Here is a 20,997-nt window from a genome sequence, read left to right on the forward strand (position 1 = left end):
AAAACCCTTCTAGCTATAAACAGACCCCATCCACTCTGGGAAATAAAAGTTAGGAACCAATTCCAACTCATTTTCCTGAAGGTGACCTTTGGCCTCCCAGCTGAGATAACAATGCTAATATTTATGGATGCGCTGTTCATGCCTCTGGGCACACAGCAAAAATAACTCAAATCAAAACTTGGTAGACATCTAACAGAACTGAAAAAAAAAAAAATCCTTACTTCCAATATGGCGATAATAAACCATCTCGCCCAACAACACATGAAAAATAGCACCACCCACAATCACACGTTGGGGTGAAACAAAAATGGTCTGGAGTCTTGATGTGATGAGTAGGCACTCATCCAGAAAGGACTGACTTGAGACAGCACACTACTCAGGCGGCCATGCTTTATTCATTTATTTATTTTATCTTGAAAAAAGGTGCTTGAACCAAACTAATACTATCTGGCAAACTTTTACTTCCCCTTCTCTCTGGGTTAGGTTTTCTATACTCCTTTCAGTCCCCATGGATTTTGTTCTAATGCATAAACACCATTCTCATTTCAAACTGCAGAAGTTTGATGAGAATTTCTCATATATATACGTATATATATACACATATATATATATATATGCATGCACTTATCCAGATTCAGTTTGAGAAGACATGAACTAATGACCGAGCACCACTTCCGCACACAACACATTCACCAAACTCAAGCAAGCTCAAAAATGTGGCATACTGCTGAAAGAACACACATTTCTCAGCGGCGTGAGCAGCCTGGAATAAATCGAAGCCAAGTCATCAGCAATTTACAGACATTAGCAAAAATCTACAAGTAAAAGTAAAAGCTGTGGAAGTCTACAAAAACTGCACCAACTAGCATGGTTCCTGAATCTACCCACATCCACAAGATCCAAGCTGCATCTCTAATACAACTCACTGAGAAGTCATCGTACGGTACTAGATTCACAATTTACTGGTAGTCACATGGAGAATCCAGTTTACAGCTCCGAGCACTACAAACACTCAAAAAGATGCTCTTTTCTCCAAAAAGACTCTGAATGTTTAAAACCCCTTAAAAGCTACTGTTGGCTTGAGGTTGGTGACTAAGGAGATTTTTACCCCTCCCCAGCCTGCGAGTCTGTCGTGGTTTAACCCCAGCCAGCAACTAAGCACCATGCAGCCGCTCACTCACTCCCCCCCCATCCAGTGGGATGGGGGAGAAAATCAGGAAAAGAAGTAAAACTCCTGGGTTGAGATAAGAACGATTTAATAGAACAGAAAAGAAGAAACTAATAATGATAATGATAACACTAATAAAATGACAACAGTAGTAATAAAAGGATTGAAATGTACAAATGATGCGCAGGGCAATTGCTCACCACCCGCCGATCGACACCCAGCCAGTCCCCAAGCGGCGAATCCCCCCCCCCCCCCCCACTTCCCAGTTCCTAAACTAGACGGGACGTCCCATGGTATGGAATACACTGTTGGCCAGTTTGGGTCAGGTGCCCTGGCTGGGCATGAGAAGCTGAAAAATCCTTGACTGTAGTCTAAACACTACTGAGCAACAACTGAAAACATCAGTGTTATCAACATTCTTCACATACTGAACTCAAAACATAGCACTGTACCAGCTACTAGGAAGACAGTTAACTACATCCCAGCTGAAACCAGGACAGTATCCACCCCTTATTCTATACCATTGACGTCATGCTCAGTTCCCATACCTTTAGTTACATTCTGATCAATCATCACCACCTTTCCATCCCTTTGAGACATATGAACAATGAGATATATATATATATATGTATACACACACAGAGATATCAGTTCTTTAGTTCTTTATGTTCATAAAATGTTTGTTGAGTTCATTTAGTTTCTGACTCTGGGCTCCATCTGTCATACCAGTCTGTCTGGGCAGGAGGGATGGTGCAAAGTCCTCTCAGTCGGTAGAGCATGAGACTCTTAATCTCAGGGTCCCCACTGCTTCCCAGACCTGAAGCCAACACCTAAAAAACACAACTGTAATTCATCCAGAGCTGCTGCTCCTTCCGCATTTCCTATTCTTCGGCATTCAAGATGCATTCCAGATGTGAAGGAGAGCACAAAACTCCGGTAGGCCAAGAAAATAAGTGTGATGGTGAGCTCTGACACCCCAAATCCCAAATTTAAGTAACCTCCGCAGTTACTTTTCCGGTATTTAAGCCACTTACCATAGACTACAGACCCTCCACAGGAATAGCTAGGTTCATAACTAATTTTCACAAATCACTTCCCATTTTCTCCTGACTTTATTCTCAGTTACCCCTCTTCCTCAAACACAAGCTTACAAGAGGGTTCGATATTTTTCAGACTCTTACATTTATGCCATTTAAACCAGAACAACTCACCTGCCCCCCATAACACTTTCCAGTTGAATACTGCAAGCCAACGAGGGGAAGCACTGTAAGACATCATGACTGAGCTGACCGTATGCATTCCCTTACCACTATTTTTCTCCAAGCAGCAGCTGACAAAGACACTTTGCTGCTGCAAGCAGCCGAGTTCAGCCCGGCGATGTTTACCCAGGGTCTCTCGTTCCACAGATCTCCGCTCCTCAGCAGCCTGAACTGTTCAGCAAAGACCTAACTTGACCCAATCTGGCAGCCAGCATTTCACAACCACTTTATGTCAGCAGTTTCAAGTACACTAATAACCATGTTTTGTTCAGTGCGACTTTCTCACTGTGAACGGCAAAATATCATTATCACCTGCAGGTTGAAGCCTGCCCTCTACCCCATTTAATAGGGAGCTGATTATGCTATTTTTCTCCCCCCCCCACCTCTTTTAATAATTATGGGCTGTTGGCAGATGGCACAGCTCGGTGCAGGGAGGCACATGGGAAGGCAGAGTGGGCTGCGCTGCCGCTGCCCACGTCGGCTCCCGCGTGGCGGGGTGCTCCCGGGACCCCGAATCCCTTGCTGCATCCCGCTCCCAGACAGCACCTAATGAGGCGTGCCTGTGTCGGAGGGCACGGGGGTTAAACCGGGAACTGCTATGAAAACAGTCCCTGGCAGTCGTGGGAGCAGGAAAGCAGAGGTTAGCAGAAAAGTCGCTAAGCCAGCAACTCCACACAGAGCAGCCCTCGCAGCCCACCCGGCCGGGAAGCAAAGCTGGGCTTAACCCCGGGAACCCGCCGCTACCCAAAGCCTCGTGCCGAAGTGACCCCGAACAAGGTCCCTACCAGTAAGAGCTCTCTCAGGAGAGACTGGGCAGCACAGCTGTATTAACAGACAGCATTACTGCCCAAGTATTTGCCCTGCGAGGTCCCAATGCTGTGTCCCTGGAAAGTAGAGAGCTCCAAGCTACCAGTCTACTGAAACACATCCCCTCCGTGAGTTACTCAATGACACAGAGAGGAGAGCAGTGTCCAGAGCCAGACTCCAACCCAGCTGGCCCAAGGCAACGCCGCAGAAGAGCTCTGGGAGGTTAACGATGGCAAGCTAAACGCCGCGCAGAGATGCCACCTAATCCCTTGGCAGCAGTGGGGCTTGTTCATAGACCTAACCTGGCCTGGCGTGATGGGTAGAGACAAGATACTGCTTGTCCCAGCCAGGATGCCAGGTCTGAGACCGTGGGAAGGAAGCTCCCTCCCCAGTGGAAAGGGTCTCATCCAGCTCTGCCATTTCCCCATTCAACTGGAACTTGCCCCAGTAGTGACTGGGAGTAAACGTCCAGGGAGACACAGCAAAGAAACAAGTGACCCTCCCCGCCAGCCACGAGCAATGCCAAAGGGGACTCCTCCAACCAGCGGGGGACATCAGGCACGTGCCACGTAAACCCCTGTCAGCACCTCATGCTCGGGGTCACCACGGCAGCTCCGTCTTTCCCGGTCCTCCACCGTGCAGGGGACGGGTGCCCAGCAGAAGCGCGCGGCAGGGATGCATCCACGCGTCGCCCGGGCGCAGGCTGAGCCCCAGAGGGCTGCAATGCACGTGCCCTGCAGCTCCCGCTGCACCCACGGAGCACCACGCCAGCGTGCATGAATCAGGACCTGCCACACGTGCCCCGTGAGCCCGGTACCGTGCGGGGCCGAGGTGGCACCAGCTCTACACGCAGCTGCTGAAGATGGAGATGCCCCGGATTGTCTGGCTGAGCCTAAAGAAAGCATGGGGGAGGCCAAACTGATTTGGAAACCGCCCACTCTAGAGTCATCCCTGCTGGCACGCCTGCAACAAACCTGGTTGATGTGTTTCAGCTTGTCAATAATCTGGCTGATCACTGGCTCGGGACCTTTCATCTTCACCTCATGGTTGCCAGGCTGAGCTTTTGCTCCGTTCCTTGTGATCGGGGGACTGTACCTGTGGGAGTGAGAGCAGAGGAGACCACGATGTGATGGGCTAATATACAGGAGATCGTTAAAGTTCAGTACAAACAAAAGAAATCCCAAGATAAGCACCAGCCCCTTCCAAAACAGAGAGTGCAAGACAGTTAATAATGACAAAGAAAAGGCAGAAGATTCCCATAAACATTTCTGCTCTCTCTTTGCAAAGCAGCAAGATGATGTACTTGTATCACTTGAGGACAATGAAGTCCTTTCCAGTCCATTAGTAACCAAGGAAGACATTAAACAGTATACAACAGGGATAAATATTTTCACATAACTTGCACCCAAGAGTCCTAAAAAAGCTGGCTCAGAAATTCTGGCTTGCTCATGTTTGTTTAAAATAAATCTTGGCAGACCACAGAGACTCCAGTACAAGAGCGGTAGTGTTGTACCCACAGCCAAAAAAAATGAGTGGGATGACCCAGTTAACTGCAAGCTGATTAGCATAACATCAACCCCCTTGCAAAATAATGACTATCACTGATGTGTGATTTCAATAATAAAGAATTAAAGCATCAGAATATAATTAATGCTGTCAACATTGCTAATGGAAAATAGGTGTTGTCAAACAATCTTGATTTCGGTCTTTGATGAGATCCAGCCTTGGGGATCAAAGTAACTGCTTAGACAGAACATACCTTGACTTTGGTACGGTGCTGGGCTCTGCACCACACGATATCTCAATTTACACAGGTACCATGCAAGTCAGTAAAGCACCCGTAAAGCAGATTAAGAGCTGGCAGAAAGATCTCCAGATGCAGCTCTCCACAGGGACCCTCCCTGAGCTGCCAGGGCAGCTCGGCAGAGGAGGGCGGTGAAGCCTGTGCTCAGCTTTCTCATCGGCAATTAGGAAAGAAATATAAATTCACTGCTGCAAATGCACAGAATGGCAAAGTTTATCAGAGTGATAAAAGCGAGGAGAAGAGGGACAGAGGGATCACTGCACGCTTGCCTTTGGAGGAACGTGCTTCTACACTCGGTACCTGGGTAACAGCTCATGATGCTCAGGACGCGAGACAAGCGCGTCCACACCAACCTCAAACTTGGCTTCAGGACCAGAGCGAGCGGCTGCCACCACTGACTGCTGGCAGCCACAGCAGTGGCACAGAGCACACTGGTGCCTTCTTGAGCTGTGGGTTGTTGGTGTTCATTGCAGCCCCAATGACAGGCTGTGGTACTCTACAAGCACAAAACAAGTCCTCATCTCCAAGAGCTGACAGCCTGAGCGCACGCTGCCAAACCCCAGCACAGCCTACAAAAGCGAGATTGCTGAGATAACGCCAAGCATCAGTCTGCTCTGCTGTACGTCTGTTTTTCCGGTGCCATTGGGTAAACACGACGAATATTCCTTTCTGCGATTCATCTCCTACACATCACGTCCTTACCCAACTCCCAGCACCAGCCCCATTGACTGTCTCCCTGTCTGCCAGTTCCCCGCTCTGCTGCCCACTAATCCTTCATCCCCACGCTGCCGGGCGAGCTCAGGCGATGACAGTCGGCCCATTTCACAGAGGCTTTGCGGAGGAAGTGGGACTTCAGCAGGGATTTAAAGGAGGGGAGGGAGACGGGAAGGATCGTGGGGCCAGCTCGGGGAGGATGCTTTACTGGGGGAGAGAGCAAGAGACATGGGGACATTCAGCCAGAACAGCTGTCAGGGCACACTGAGGGTTTTGGGGATACCCAGGGGGTTGGCCCCACTTCAACTCTAAATTAGGAATGAGACCAACTCAGATATGTGGGGAGGCAAAGGCAACCCCAGTTTTATACTGGTGCAGCAGGAATCTGCCCCTGATCCAAAACGTTCTCATCATTTAAAGTACAGGACTGAGGCCGATTTCCACTCCAAGGCTTTTTCGGAGCAGGAGTTATATGTACAGGTCCCCAGTGCTGGGCACTCCCCATACACAGCTCAGCTCAGGGCTGACGACCCCACAAGATGCTTCACTGAAAGAAATGACAGATGAAGAAGGATGGGAGAAAGGAGGTGTTTGTGCCTCTAACAGAGGAGCACACGCCCGTGTATATTCCTGTTTCCAGGCATAAACAGTTTGTGCAGGTACAGGAGAAGCATCACAGCAAAGCAGAGACATCAGCTGGGGTCTCCCAGGCCCCACCAGCTCCTCAACACTGGGCCAGTTGCCTGCACAGTCAAACCACCACGCAGCGCTTCAGCTGCAGCATGGTGCTGCTCAGGTGTACCGAACCCGCTCCAGCAGCTCTGTTCTCCACCCAGACACCTTTCCCCATGCTGGGGCCTCCCCTTAGGACTTAACCTTTCCCAAAATGCACTCTTTTTTTTTTTTTTTTTTAATAGTGGCATTATCCTGGGAAGTACAAAACGCAGCTATACCTGAGACGCAATAGTTCCCAGTTCAGAAAAGCACCTACACATGCAATTAGAGGCTTGTTGCAGGCTGAAAGCTAAGTGACTGGGAGAAGTGGGGCCAGAGAGCACCAGGCTGGATCCCAGCCTGCAGCAGCCCATGCCCAGGAGGTCTGGTTCCCTGGCACAGACGGCCGGTGGGACCGCAGGCTCCGAGCACCATCTCGTGGGAAGAGGCTGCTGCCGCAAGCACAGACCTGCCCGGCTCTGCAAATACTTGGGCTTCACTTTTTGCAGGGGGATAAGGCATTGGGAGCAGTGAACCATTAAACCTGCTGCTTATTTGTCACATAGTCACTTAATGCCACCGTGCCAACCTAACAAACACATCTGGTGACTGAACATAAACATCCACAAGACACATGACTTTTTGGATGCCAAAGAAATTACCATTTTTGATGTCACTGTAAATTTAATTTAAAACACTGATGGAACTTTAAAGTACATTGCTAAAAAGTCTCCTGTGGTTTAAGAGATTTAACTAGCAGGATAAATCTCCCACAGGTTTTAGCAAGAGCAGAACCAAGCCCATTTGGTGCATACCTAAATTAATACAATCTCTCTCCTAAACAGTTTTATACAAAGAAACTCAACAGCTTGGGTTTGAGTGGGCGTTTCTTCTGAAATCCACGCAACGACTGCCAGAGAGGATTTCTGTAGCCTACGCAATGTCATGCAGGAGGGAAGAACACAGTACTACGGCAGTAGTACACTGGAACTATGTGTCCAAAGACTGAAATTGTTCTCCAGAAGGCTCTGCTGGGGTAACAAGGACCTCAGATCACCCTCCCCAGGGGGACAAGTCTACCAGAGAAGGAAGCAAACCTGAAAGCACTTGCAGAGGGATCTCTCCCTAAAACAGTGATGCTGGAGAAGCAGAGAGCCACCGCCTGGTGCTTCCCCCCTGGCCAGGTACAAGGGTACGTACTAGGCCCAAAATGAACCATTTGCATCATTACACCAGTCATTTGAAGCAGCAAGCTGCACATCTTTGAGCATGAATCGCAAAGAAGCAGATGCACGGGGACACGCTACATCCCAACAGCCAGAGACGTGCTCCTGCATGGCTTGGGGGCTTCAGGACACACTGCCCCTGCGCTGCTAAGCCGAGACCTCCTGGTGTGCTCAGGTACGAGGGGTACACCAGCTCCAGGGGCACACCAGCTCCTCCTCGGCTGTGCCCCTCTCTGCCCCAGCACCAGGACCGGGGTGGCACGCATTCAGGCATGCGGGATGCAGCCAACCAAAGGGTTACAGGCTTTGAAATGTAGCTTCAGTGAGGGATGGGCATTCCTGAAATGCCAGAAAAGCTGGAAAAAGCAGCTGGCACCCCTCCCTGCAGCCTGGGCCAAACAGCCAGGCCCTTAATATGGCAGAGAGATGCCTTTGCAGCCCCTGCCGGGCTGGAGGGCAGGGGGCTCCCAGGGCAGTTCCCGTGCAGGCTCCCCTGTGTCCCACCAAGCTGCTGCGGGGCTGGTGGGCTCGCAGGTCCCATCGCAAAGCAAAGCCAAAGTGTCACCTTCCTCCCATGTACTCCAGCCACAGTGCAGAAAAAGAGAAATCTCAGAGCCATCTCCAGCTGCTTTCAACATATGCCAATAAAACACCCCCTTCTGCAGGACACTTGTGCCACTCCACGAAACCCATCACATACCTCTACTGTGGTGGTATCAGCATTAAACAGCAAATAAGCACAGTGGTTAAAGGCCACCCCATGGTCCCCAGGGGTCCCTGCACTGAAGGGGTATCAGTGTTGCAACATGAGCATTATCTGGCTTCCACTTCATAAGCAAAGCCCAAAATACTTTCCTCTTTGATGTGTCTTGACGTCAGTCAGCAGCATCTCCTTGCCTGGACTCCCTGGGTATGGGCTCTTGCTGGGGACATGGTATTTTCCAAAGACAAATGTCACATTGTAAAATGTGCTGATAAGCAGCCCTCGCTAAAAATGACTTTAAAGGCAACACCTGATGAAAACACTCATGACCTGAGGTCTTCTGTGAGGATAGCACAGCTACAGACCCTTCCTGCTCCTTCTCATCCACCAGCCATAAATGCTAAAGCATGCAGTCAAATTAAGAGATTTTCCCCTCCTTTCCTTCCCACCATCCACAAATGTCTCCCCTGTGAATGTTTGATCATTCCAGTCCAAATGTAGCTCTTTCCAGGCTTTCATTTCAGAGCAAGGAAGACAAGATGACAAATGTAATTTAAATATATGGCAATGAATGTAAAATGTGTGTTCATCCTACTTGGCCATGCTAGGCTTAGAGATGAGTTACTGCAATGCCCAATGTGTGATTTAGAGAAAGTAATCCTGTAAGGCAAACATAAAGAATTACACCTTTTAGAAAAAGGAAAGTAAGTTTGTCATACAAATAACAATTAATTTATGCCTGCCTTCCAGTTGCAAAGTATTTATTCAAATGCAGCTCCACACTTTAAACAGCGTTTATCCCTTGCAGGCTCTTCCTCTACTATCTCTGTTCACTGAATCAGACTTGTTTGAGGGAGCGGATCGGGGACAAATACAACGCAGACTGCTACAAGGCAGGACTACAATACAAGAGAAGAGGTTTCATTGCACAGGACTTCATAACCGAGCTTAAGAGCGCAGCATTTCCAGCACCCGCAATCCCCTGAAGCTGCTCTGCATTTCAAGACATGACTTACTACAGGCCATGTGGGCTGGTGACACCGAGCCCTCACCACACAGGAGGCAAAAAGATACAAAAAAGGGGAGACAGGAAAGAAAAGTTTCTCTCACGCACTCCTGGCAGGAACCCAAGTCTTATCTCCAGCTGCTTTTCATGGGTCAGTAAAGGTGGGTGCAGAGGCGATGCCAACATTTTGCTCTCCCTGGCCCTGCTGCCTTTCAGGTTTGTGGGACAACCTCAGTGTCACATCAGCGGCGTGAGCGGCAGGAGCCAAAAGGCTGGAAGAGCTGCTTCCAACCCACTCATCCCGCTCTGCAGACAGGGAGTAACTCCTGGATGAGCCCGTAAGCCTCCAAGAAGAGGTGGTAACTTCTTTCCCTGATAGTTTCCTCTCTAAAGAGAGACTGTCCAGAGATACCTGGTCAGTCATACCAATTACCCCAGCCCAGACACGGACTGGCTGTGTGTTGCGGGCCAGACAAGCGCAGGTCCACCCCAGCTGTCCTCTTTCATATGGGGTGCATGGTCCCACCATCCCTTGACCATATGCAGGGGGTGCAGGTGGCAGGAGAGAGGTGGGCTCTCCGGCGCCTTCCTGGCTCGCAACGTGCACTCGGCTGCTTGCTCGCAGCGAATGCTTGCAGTCATTGCAGAGCTCGCAATGCCGCAGTCAATTTACACCACCACCAGCTCTGAGCAAGCTTCTTCAAAAAGAACCAGGAGGATCCAACACTCTCAGCGGGAGCATTCTCACCTAAATAAAAAGGAGCCATTTTCTGCTGGATTTCCAAATATCAACACCTTGCAGCCTGGTCTCACTACCGTAAGAGTCCTCTGAGATCCTGCTGTACCAGTTCCCTGCCAAAGGGGAGTGCTGCCTCTTCCCAACCACCCTACGCAACGCACCACAGCCGGTAAGCGTGCTGCAGATGTGAGTTTGGTTATAAACCTGAAATCTCAGGTAATCACCTGGTTCTGGGAGATGAGACTTTAAGAAGGAACAGCAAAAACTGTAATACTCATGGCAATACAATGGGAGTTTGTAGCATAAAAGGACAGCCTGAAGTCCTTCTCCATTCTCACGTCAGCTCGGTAAAGTTCAAGACAAATAGATTATGGAAAAATTGGCTAAACCTGAGACCAAGCAGCAGGCTTAACAGAGGAAGATTCATGATCTTCATTTCTGAAATACTCTGGAAACAATTATGGCCACTCAGTAACCCACTGAATTTGCCTACTATCCTTTCATTATAGCTTACATTTGCTACAAAACTGTGTTTTATGTGCTTGAAAAGTTATACAGCTTCCCTCTTTGGGGACTCCATTGTATCAGATATTTTGCAGCACTGCCAGAAATAACCAAACCCTTCATGAACTAAAGGGTTATTGCTGGCATGGAATTTCCTTTGTTCCAATTACAGAATCTCATTTTTCTCTCTTGCTTCCAATTGTGCTTTCATTGTTTATGATTTGTATGATTAAAACAAACCACAGTCCATTGGCAACAGCAGGGAAATCTGAGACTTCTAGCTTGAAGAAGAGAATCTGGCAAGGTGCTAAAAATATTGTAATTTGGAATTGGTGTAAAGAGAACAAGAGTTATGCGGGTGATTTAGATTAATGTACAAGTTTGTCTTGAGAAATTTGGAAATTGCAGTATCTAACAGTAATACTTAATGTGCTTACAAGTTTTGCAGTGGGCAAATGTTGCTGTCATTCTATTCAGAACAGCTTGAAAGGAGTATAGTCATGTAAGCAGATTATTAAACTCTGAGAATCTAGATTTTAATAGGCTTTTAGTATTAAATGCTGCAAAACCCTGATACTATATATAAGGCTCAAATCACCTTTGAGATTCAGATGCCTAACTCCCATAGAAACTGAGAAGGGTTTGATATCTCAACACCCACTTGACTTAAGCTGAAGTCTTTAAATGAGCTAATTATTCAGTGAGGACTTCAGTGATAAGAATCACCCTCTGGTTTTTCTCTGGATGGAGATAAGGATAAGGGAGGCTGGACAACATCTTCTCACCACCCACCACCACCAGCGTGAGGGCAGGTGGGAGGATGGGGCATGAAGACAAACAGAGGCAAGGAAGGGCATGATGGCAACCCTCACTTAGGCAGGTTTAAGCTGTTGCACACCCACCCTGTCTGCATGTCCAGCCCTCTGCTATCTCAGGGAAGTGCTTGTCAATTAGTTGAGCCCAGGAAAGCTGCAAGGAGGCGCACAGGGATGCACAGAGACAGAGAGAGATCCAGCAGGTCTGGTCCCCAGCTACCACGAACACCCGAGCACCATGACCCCTCAAACAAGCTCTTCGCAAGTGGCGGAATGTGCCATGTGTGGCTTTTGCTGCAAACCTTTGTGGCATCCCATAAAAGCACGATATGTTTTTGCACACTTTGAAAAGTGTGAAAAGCAGTAATGTGTAGCCTTTTATTTTTTCTTCCCACTTTAGCTTATGTTCTTCAACCACGCAGCAACGGCACAGCAAAAGACACAGGCACTGCTCTGCATGATCAGAAAAATCAACCTTCCTTGTATGGTTGCCACTGTTTGCAAGCTGTTATTTCAAGGCACCATGTCCTAAATCCACACAAGGAATGATGATCAAACTGTTAACCCACAGATGAAACTTCAGGAAGGAGGATGAATTCTTACCATTAGATGATCCAACCTGGAGAAGTAAATGAGATGGACAAAGCACCACAAAGTAAGACTCACTAAAAGAAAACGAGGGATGGATCATATTAAAAATGCTAGAATACACAAAGCAGGATGAGTGATGCTGACCCATCAGCAGAGCACATTGCATGTCATCCCCACCACAAGCCAAGGCGTAGAAAGCCCTCAGTCAAGCAGGTCCTCAGAGCTCTTAATTTCAGGGGGTTTGCAAGGGGCTGCACCAGGCAAGGAGCGCACCCGCTGCATGCATAACCCTGCTGCATGGGTGGGAAATCTCAGAGCCAGGGATGAAACAAGAACACAGGTCAGAGTTGGACCTCAATCACCATGACAAGCAAAGTAGAGTCCGCACAGGACTGCGCTGAAATGGTTCGTTGGGTCAGGAGAAAAGCACAATAAAATACTCCAGCCAGCTGCATTGCATCGGAGTCCCAGACAAACGCACCACGTTCAATCAGGGCAGAGGGAGTTAAGGGCAAGGAGGAAACAGAGGATGGTTCAAGGCTCAAACTGGGAAATGAGGCCAGTGGAAAGGCATTGAGCATGTCCAGTCAACAGGGAGGAGGGACACACTCACTGTCTGCTGATAACAAAGCACTGGGATAAACAGGACAGAGTAAATACTGATTCAGAAGAACCCCAAGAGGAGGAGCGTAGGGTGCAGAAGGAACAGTTTGTGTCAAATAGTAGGATACACATTGTCAGTATTATCTAGTACTTCAGTGCATTGGCAAGGGGCTGGGAAGTTACTATTCCAGGCTTGATTTAACATGTTATAGGAAAAGGGCTTAGAGTAACTAGCAAATTTTGTCGTGACAGAGAGTTCAGGAAATGGATAAACCAGTAGGGCTCCTCTCTAACTTAATTAACATTGGAGTGCTGCATTAAAGATGTGAGAGGTAAATAGCCACAAACCCTACAGAACACCACCAAAGCCCGCACATGCCTATATGGATGCTCACGCCGAGTTCACTGACACAGCAATGCCTGAGCAGTTTTATCCATCATCTGCGCAGCACCAGACATAGAAACACATGGAAACATGGCATCCGCCCAAGCATCGCTCTCTCCTGGTCTTCACCTGATGCTGCAAAGTTTTCAGCAGCTTCAGCAGGTGCTTCCTAATCTATCCCTAGGGTGGGCACCTCATATTGCTATAGGAATCGCAAGGTGTCTCCCTCGAGCCTCGGCTGCCACTCCACAGGGATATGGGTAGTCTTAGATCTTCCTATGGATGTCCCAGAATCTCGAAGGGGTCTCAGGTTGCACGTGGTGCCCACGCTCAGGCAACTCAATCCTGCCCTGAGGTGAAACGTATCCAGCTACAGCAACCACGCACAGCAGGTTAAGTGCAAGGCATGAGCGTCTCCTCCTGTCCAGCCTGCCGAACTTTCAGTCAGGAAGATCTGATTTGCAAAAGCCAATATCCGACAAAGCAAGAGGGAAACATCAAGATATAAAGTATATTTTACATACCCAAAACCTAGAAAATCAGACCTTTCTTTCTGGCAGCTGTTACACGTGTGGGACAACTACCAGGTCAGCATCCTGAAATTAATACTGGATATTCAAAAAACACCAGGTTTTTTGCAAAAAGTGGCAAGATGGAGTTTGATGACCAAGAAGTGCACATCAGTCCAGCAGAAGAATTGCTGTAGCCACGCCAGAAAAACTCCAGTACATAATGCACATTTCTCAGAGCAGCTTGCGAAAGAGCTCCTACGTGGTGAACAGCTGCTTGGCTCCCTCTTGGGGAAAACATTGAAATAAAGAAACTGGTGGTTTAGGGTACTCGAGAACCATTACCTTAAATGCTCCTGATTTTCAGGAATCCTCCCAGACTCTCTGAAAGAGATGCCACGCTAGGAATTCCAAGCACGTGAAGCAGCCAGTTTTAGCTCCACGTGAAGCAATGCAATTGGCTTTAGAGACCATTTTAACTACGTGTTTTCTTCTATTTGAAACATTCTGCAAATTGGTCCTGGGAGAGGAGCACCCTGGACCACTATCTTAGTTCAGCTTTATTGAGCTGAGTTCCCCCTGTAGTTTCATCAGCAGAAACACCACCAGGTATGAGACACTTTCTCAGCCTATGGAGAGGAGAGGGTCACCCTGGGAAGGGTTACAGCTGCAGATACTAAAAATACAAGGTGGGAAGGCAGTCAATGCTTTTAAGGGGCAATAGTTATTTCCATTTTGTGCATCCATTTGCCCTCCTTTCTGAACACCCTGCCTTCATGGTGTCAAATCACAGTCTTCAAATCTCCTCCTCCATGTGAGCCACCATCCACACTGCTTTCCTTGCCCAGCCAGCAAGAGTTTCCCCCTCCAGGACACCACTGATGTCCCTGTGAGGGGACAGGGGATTTAACTCTCAGCACCCTTCTCTGCTTGCAGCAAAAAACTCCAACATCTGTCTGCAAAGGAGCCGTTATTAGTATTTCATAGGAGCTGGCAGAGGTGGTGACATCTGTGCAATAGATCAGAGCGGGCAAGGAGGAGCGGAAAGGCATGCTCTCTTCAAGCACAGCAGAGGATTTAATCCTCAACTTCACAGCCAGGCAGCCAGGGGCTGAAATCTTGTGCCCCCTTCATGCACACACACTTTATCCTCTCCCTGCCTTGCCCCCTCCGCATGCTGTGGCACCTACGTGTCCTGCCGTATTGTGCCACCAACGCTGCGGCATTGCAGCAGGGGAGCTAGGGTGACACCTCTGCCTATGATGGTCCACTGGTATTCTCAGCAGAAAGCTGAAGAAGGCTATCACCTAAAATCATGTTTAATCTGCAAATAACTCTGAACTTACATTTGTGGAAGGATCTGGACTCAGCACCTTCCCATTGCTGCCATTTCACCCAGCTGTGGCATCAGCAGGACCAGGACCAGGGCCACTGGCTGTGGCCCCAGTGAACTGTCATAAGCAAATACCTCACCCTAGGCCCTCCCCTGCAAAGCTGCAGTGTTTATGACACTGTTTAAGAATTTTTAATTAACAATCAGTGAGACAACACTGAAATTATCTTTTTTTTCCAACTGAACTTCTCGCTTAGGCATGGAAACTCAAGATTTTCCAGAAATAAGTCCAGATAGAGGACACTTTTTTCCTTAGGCAAAGTACGTACATTTTATTAAGCATGTGATCTTAAGATGCTTGAGCAATTTTTTTCAAAATATAGTTTGATGCTATTTTGGTCCCTTCAGTGTTTCAGGTCAGTATTGCAAGTACAGGCTAATTACCACCCGAGGTTACTGATCAAGAAGTCATAATTAATATCTCAACATTTCACCACTTCCTGATTTTTCTATTTCTTCCCTTATGCAAACTACTTAATAGCAAAGGATGCTTTGCAAAGTAGGGTGATTAGAGATTTATGTATAATTATAAAAAACATTTCCAAGTTCTATTTCCACATTCTTTCACATTCCCGAGGGGCATTTTTTGCAAGAAAAACCTCCATTTCTGTTAACACTTCCTTCCCCTTTATACTATGAATCCTGTATTTGCCTGTCTTCAGTAACCTCACAGTTACCACCAGGACATCCTCAGAACTGGTGAGTGGGGCAGGGAAAAGCAGCCAGGGCATGAGCCGGACCCTGGTGTGAATGGCTCCATCCAGAAAGGACAGCCGGGGCTCAGTTGCAAGGAGACAGTCAGACGGCAGCAGCGGCACCACCAGACCAAAGCGGTCCTGACCTCCTCCAGCACAGAGCCACGGCCAAGGAGAAACCCAGCAAGGTGGTCTTCCTTGTCACTCCCTGGATGGGGCAGGGGATGCCAGCCATGCTGTCCTGCTACCGCTGCACAGAGCCAGGCTGGAGACATCCCCACCCCAACGCAGCGCACGGTGGCAATGCCCCCGTTGCTACTCCGGGCACCGTGGTGCACCCTCCCTGAGCTGAGCTGCTGCTGCTCTCCTCTCTCTGGCTCACCACTACCAACCCACTCCGACCAAAAGCACTCATGGCTGCAGGGTTTTCACAGCAGAGTGCAGAAAACTCAGTGGAGGGCAGCACGCAACCACTTCTCGCAGACTTTGCACATCCATCTGAGCTGCAGTGCAGGTGGACACCGGCTCTGCAAAAGGTTCAGTGTCCTGGTCACAGATCACTCCTGCACCTGGTTAACACAAGATAAACAGTGCTGGGGAGAGGGAGGGAAAGGAAAATGTGATTCACCTCTCCACAACTTCTTGTCCGTTCCAGCAAAGAGTGTCGTTCTGAACAGCAGAGCTGTGGTTGCAGATGTACTCTGGCAAGCTGCTGTAAAAACTGCTGTGGGACTTCAGCTTTGTAATGAGTTCCCTGGAAGAAAGGGGAGAAAAATGTTGCTCAGTTAGAAGAGGAAAAGAAGATGGGGTTGGTGCATTTTAACCAGTGAAGGTAGTCACACAAACACAACAAGAAAGCAGCTGGGTGCAAACAAACCATGAAGCATCAGTCTTATTTCTGACCTCAAGTAGCATTTTGCATCGTCCCCTGATGTTATTCAGTCAAGAGCTGAATCCATGTTTCTCAGGGCAAAACTGCCTGGGACGGGAGGGATACTGGGGCAGCAGAACCTCAGCCCAACTGTGCAGCACGCCAAAGCCAGACACACTCTCTGCGCTCTCACAGCACCTAAGGAAAGGGGCTGCTGGCTCAGGCCGTGCATACGCGGGGTGCAACTGAGCAGCAAGTGCTCAGGCTGCCAGCAGTCCCCTCTGCTTTGCAGAAGACGATGGAGGCCCTTCAGGAAAGGACAGCCTTGTCACTTTGTCTGCCTGACATCAGCCATCCGACACGCCTGCAAGGGCAGGTGGCATTTTTGGTGGCAGACCGGAGCAGACACTCTCAGCACAGACCTGTACAGATGGGTAACGCCCGGTCTCATGCTGCACTGTCGAAAATACAGGATTTCAAGGCGTATGCTGGGCTGGCCGTGGGGTCACAGTCTGTATTCAAAGGGCCAGGTTACATTCAGCAAAATATCTCTGCCCCGGGAAGGCAGGAGGAGCCGCTGGAGCAGTGCTTGTGCCAGACAGAGGGGATGTGAATCCGGCTGCACCTCTACCCTGCACCCTCCTTCCCAGCACCAAGGACCTCTGTCCCTGGCAGGTCCCCTTCGGCAGCAGTCCAGAGGTGCCAGGACACAGGCTGACCCCAGGACCCATCCCGGGGACTGATCCCGGGATTCTGACAGCCACCAGAAAGGGGACAGGGGCTGCGGGAGCAGGATGCGCCCATCCCCCCAGCCCAGACTTGTCCCCTCAGGGGCACTCAGCAGCCATCCCCAGGAAACACTGGCAGATTTAATTAGGTAAATGGCACAAACGGTATGATAATATGAATAGCAGGGACTGGAGGAAGTAAGACTTGGCCTCGCAGCCTCCTGGCTTGCGTTCAGCGCCCTTTGGCAAGGGGTTACCGCTCGGCCTCCTTCTCCCCGGGATGGATGACGAGGGATCAGCACCTCGCGGTGGGAGCGCTCTCAGGGGCGTCCCCTCGGTGCCCGCAGCGGTGGGACCTCCATGCCCTGCCAGCTGTGGGCAGGTGCCCAGCAGCGCCAGGCTCTCAGACAGCAAGCTTAGGCAGGCTGGGGTGCAGAAGGGGGTGCCCAGCTCCCTCCATCCCTCTTTGCTTGGGGATTTTGTGGGGTTCCCTCTCCAGACAAAGCCCCCAGCTGCCAGCTGGGGGCAGGCGAAACAAGGAGAAGAGGCCCCAGCGCCAGGGAAGGCAGCCTGCTCTGCTCTGCTTTGCTCTGCCTTTTTGCTAACGAGGAGCCCGTGTCTGCTCTGACCGGGCTGACAGAGCCCAGCGCAGGTAGAGCCGGCGGCTGACGGAGGCAGAAGGTCACCCAAGTCCTCCCTTGGGTCACCAGGAGGCACCAATCCGTCCATCACTGTCCATGCCAATAAACAAGGGTTTGTCTGAAGCTCCTCCAAAGGGTGGGAGTTCAGCTCACAACCCCCCTGCACAAATTGGAGGGGTGCTTCGGACATTCACCTCCTGCATCAACCACCTCCTACGGCCATCTCCTGCACTGGCCTTACGGTGGGGCAGGAGGTCCAACCAACACCATTCTGAAAGCCAAAATGAGGCAAGACCTGGGTCTTCAGTTACGCCAAACCCTGAGCAGGACAAGCCAAAGTGAGGCAAGACCTGGGTCTTCAGTTACGCTAAACCCTGAGCAGGACAAGCCCATCGCACCCAGCTCCTTACATCCTAGGCACTGCCTTGCTCCCCATCCCGCAGACCCCAGCAGTGCTGGGGAAAATGGATGGAAGAAAACTTTCCTGGGCAGCAGAGCTCCCCGCCAGGCAGGAGGGGGAAGGGAAGGAAGAAACCCCTCCGTATCTGCAGGTATGAGCTCACGTAATTCATCACAGCAGATTTCATTAGACTTCACAGTCCTCAAAGGACATCTCTGGCAGAGCCTGGGCTGTGTAACCCTCCGACGTGTTGAGACAACGGAGGAATGCAAGCCCTGGTGCTATATCTCATGGGAACCGTACCAAGAATGTGGCCCTGTTACTCTTTAAAGAGAAATCCATCCAGCTTAGTCTATCCCCAATTCCAAAAATTGCCAAGCTTGCCTGTTTCTCTTCCGCAGGGGTTTTTCTTGTATTCAAGAGAGCAGTAGAGGCACTGCACATCTCTGGGTGCACTTTCAGATCCAGAGGGGAGATGCTTCTCCCTAGCACACCAGCGTGAGCCCACTGAATTACAGCTTCTATTTACAGAGGGAAGGAAGCACAGGGTGCAGCGCCAGCAGCAGAGGCACCTGCTTCACTTCAATAATATTCAGTAAAAGGCTGTTAAAATCCCTGAACTACCGTAAAAGACTGCACAAAAAAAAAGTGAAATGAGTCCCCCTTACCTACACACAAAGTGTTACACGCAATGTTTCAGGCTAGAGTGACCATTTCCACCTATAACTACACTTGTGAGTATTTCTGGCACTAGAGCAGTGATGAAGAAACCCAGACAAGGCATTTGGTGTATGAACCTGGGCGTTTGGTGTATTGCAAAAAAGCAAAACAAAGATGGAAAGTAGGAGGCAGTTTTACAGGTTTAAAAAAAAAAAAAAAAGCATTAGGTAAGAAAACACAGGTAGACACCTCGCTGCACTTCAGAGCCAGCCACAGAGCAGCTCTCACATTCAGAGTCAAAATCAGCTGCAGGTTTATGGGTAAGGGAAATAAGGAGCTCTTCCAACTGCTTCCACAGGGCCATCCCATACAGCGACCACTCCTGCAGCTCATCCCGCGGGCACCGCGCTCAGCCCGAGTATTCTCACCTCCTCCTGCTCGACAAAGTTTCTTCTTGCTCCATCTGAGTCACTTTTAGGACTTTCTTGTCGACGAAAAGGTCTTCAGGGTAATTAGCTGATCGATACTGCCTCTGCTGAGCATGGCCACATAACCGGCTGATCTGGAAAACACAAACGCAGCAGCGTGAAGTAGTGCTGGGACCAGAAACACTGCAGGAAAATAGCTGAGATGCAGACTGGCATGTGCACATGAGCTGGTCTGTCATCCCATCATCCCTGTCTCTCCCATAGCTCATGCCAGCACCTGAAAGCAAACTGCTGCCCTAAGGCTGCAACCTCACTCTTGTACAAATACCCGCCCTGTGGGAGGCAAGGCAGGAAACTTCAGGCAAGATTTTTGGGCATCAAAGTGCCCCTGTGGCTATCAAAACCCCTGAGCTGCAGGCGTGACCGGCAAATCTCCCTGTGCTGGGTTAAACTCATGCTGGCATGAGGGAGCTTGAGATGTTCCCTGCTCCTTCCTTGCTGAAAGCCATGGCATCTCAAGACTCTACACTCCACCTCTCTAGTCAGACTTTTAGGAAACACCTCCTCTCTGAAGGTAAATCCTAAGACCCTGGTTCTGCATCTCAATGCAGCTCAGCATCCACACAGGCTGCGCTGCAGGTGCTCAGGGATGAGCATCATACACATCGTTACTAATTAAAAAAATCAGGGCCTAAAGTACAGCAAGCATTGTGGCTACAGCCCAGTCGTACCATGGGAGGTCTTGATTAACAGAGCTCTGTTAATGACACAAATTAGCTCATTAGCATACAGATGATTCGGTAACCAGCTGCAGCGGTGAGGGAAGGAATCCAAAATGCCTCATTAAAGCTCTCCTGCATGGCCACTGTCCTGAGACTCAGCCAGCGGCGCTGTGGCTGCCGATGCAGTCCCTGCTGCAGATGGATTTGCAGCCATTTCCTTCCCTGGGAAGCCACCGAGGGACAGCTGTCCCCCCAAGGCACCGCTGCTGCTGGGAAACTCGCCTTTTGAACCACACGCTGCGCTATTCTGCGGGACTCATCCATGCTGGGTTGTGAAAGGGGCTCAGCCGATTGCCGGGACCACGAAGGCACTGCAGCTATCACCAACCCCTCTTTCCTTGAGCCTCATCCCACCACCCGCATCCAGGCTCGGGACCAACTACGTACCCATGAAATTCCTGCTCCTTGCAGCACCTCATTTACCTTCACGCCACACCGAACCAAGGCAGCCAGCTAAACTCCCAGTTAGCCGCACACCGGAGGCTAAAAGCACACCCGCTGCCCAAAGCTACAACCATCTGATGTGTAAAGAGAAGAGATTAATTCTGTTCTATTACATCCTGCATTTGGGTGGGCAAATAAATTAGTAATGTCACCTCTTTCATTATCAAGAGCAGCACAGTTTGTTTGCTCTGGCTGCCATACAGTGAAGAGTAAAAGAGAAACCTCCCGGGAGCTGGGCACTGCCATTTCTGGTTCACAGCACGGTGGGAAGAGATGCTGCCACCGGACCCTTCTGCATCTGAAGCGGCTCCTCCTGCATCTTGCTGGGGGAGCAGTTTCTGCAGCATCTTACCTGGATTTTTCTGCGCTGCGCTCCCTTGGCTGTGTTTCCTCTCTGCCTGGCCAAAC

The 20,997-nt window shown here is 49.6% G+C and overlaps 1 protein-coding gene across 2 annotated transcripts in view; it reads right to left on the minus strand.

Moving 5' to 3' along the window:
• The window catches only part of GPC3 (glypican 3), a 154,178-nt gene that overhangs the window by 42,977 nt on the left and 90,204 nt on the right, over window positions 1-20,997 (minus strand). For both annotated transcript variants that reach the window (XM_069811408.1, XM_069811409.1), the window contains 3 exons: window positions 19,364-19,497; window positions 16,264-16,389; window positions 4,209-4,329 (listed from right to left, as the gene is read on the minus strand). In XM_069811408.1, coding sequence (XP_069667509.1) covers window positions 4,209-4,329; window positions 16,264-16,389; window positions 19,364-19,497 — 381 coding nt within the window. The remainder of the gene's footprint in view (window positions 1-4,208; window positions 4,330-16,263; window positions 16,390-19,363; window positions 19,498-20,997) is intronic.

The sequence above is a fragment of the Haliaeetus albicilla genome, chromosome 23, assembly GCF_947461875.1.
Source record: "Haliaeetus albicilla chromosome 23, bHalAlb1.1, whole genome shotgun sequence".
Classification (NCBI taxonomy): Eukaryota; Metazoa; Chordata; class Aves; order Accipitriformes; family Accipitridae; genus Haliaeetus; species Haliaeetus albicilla.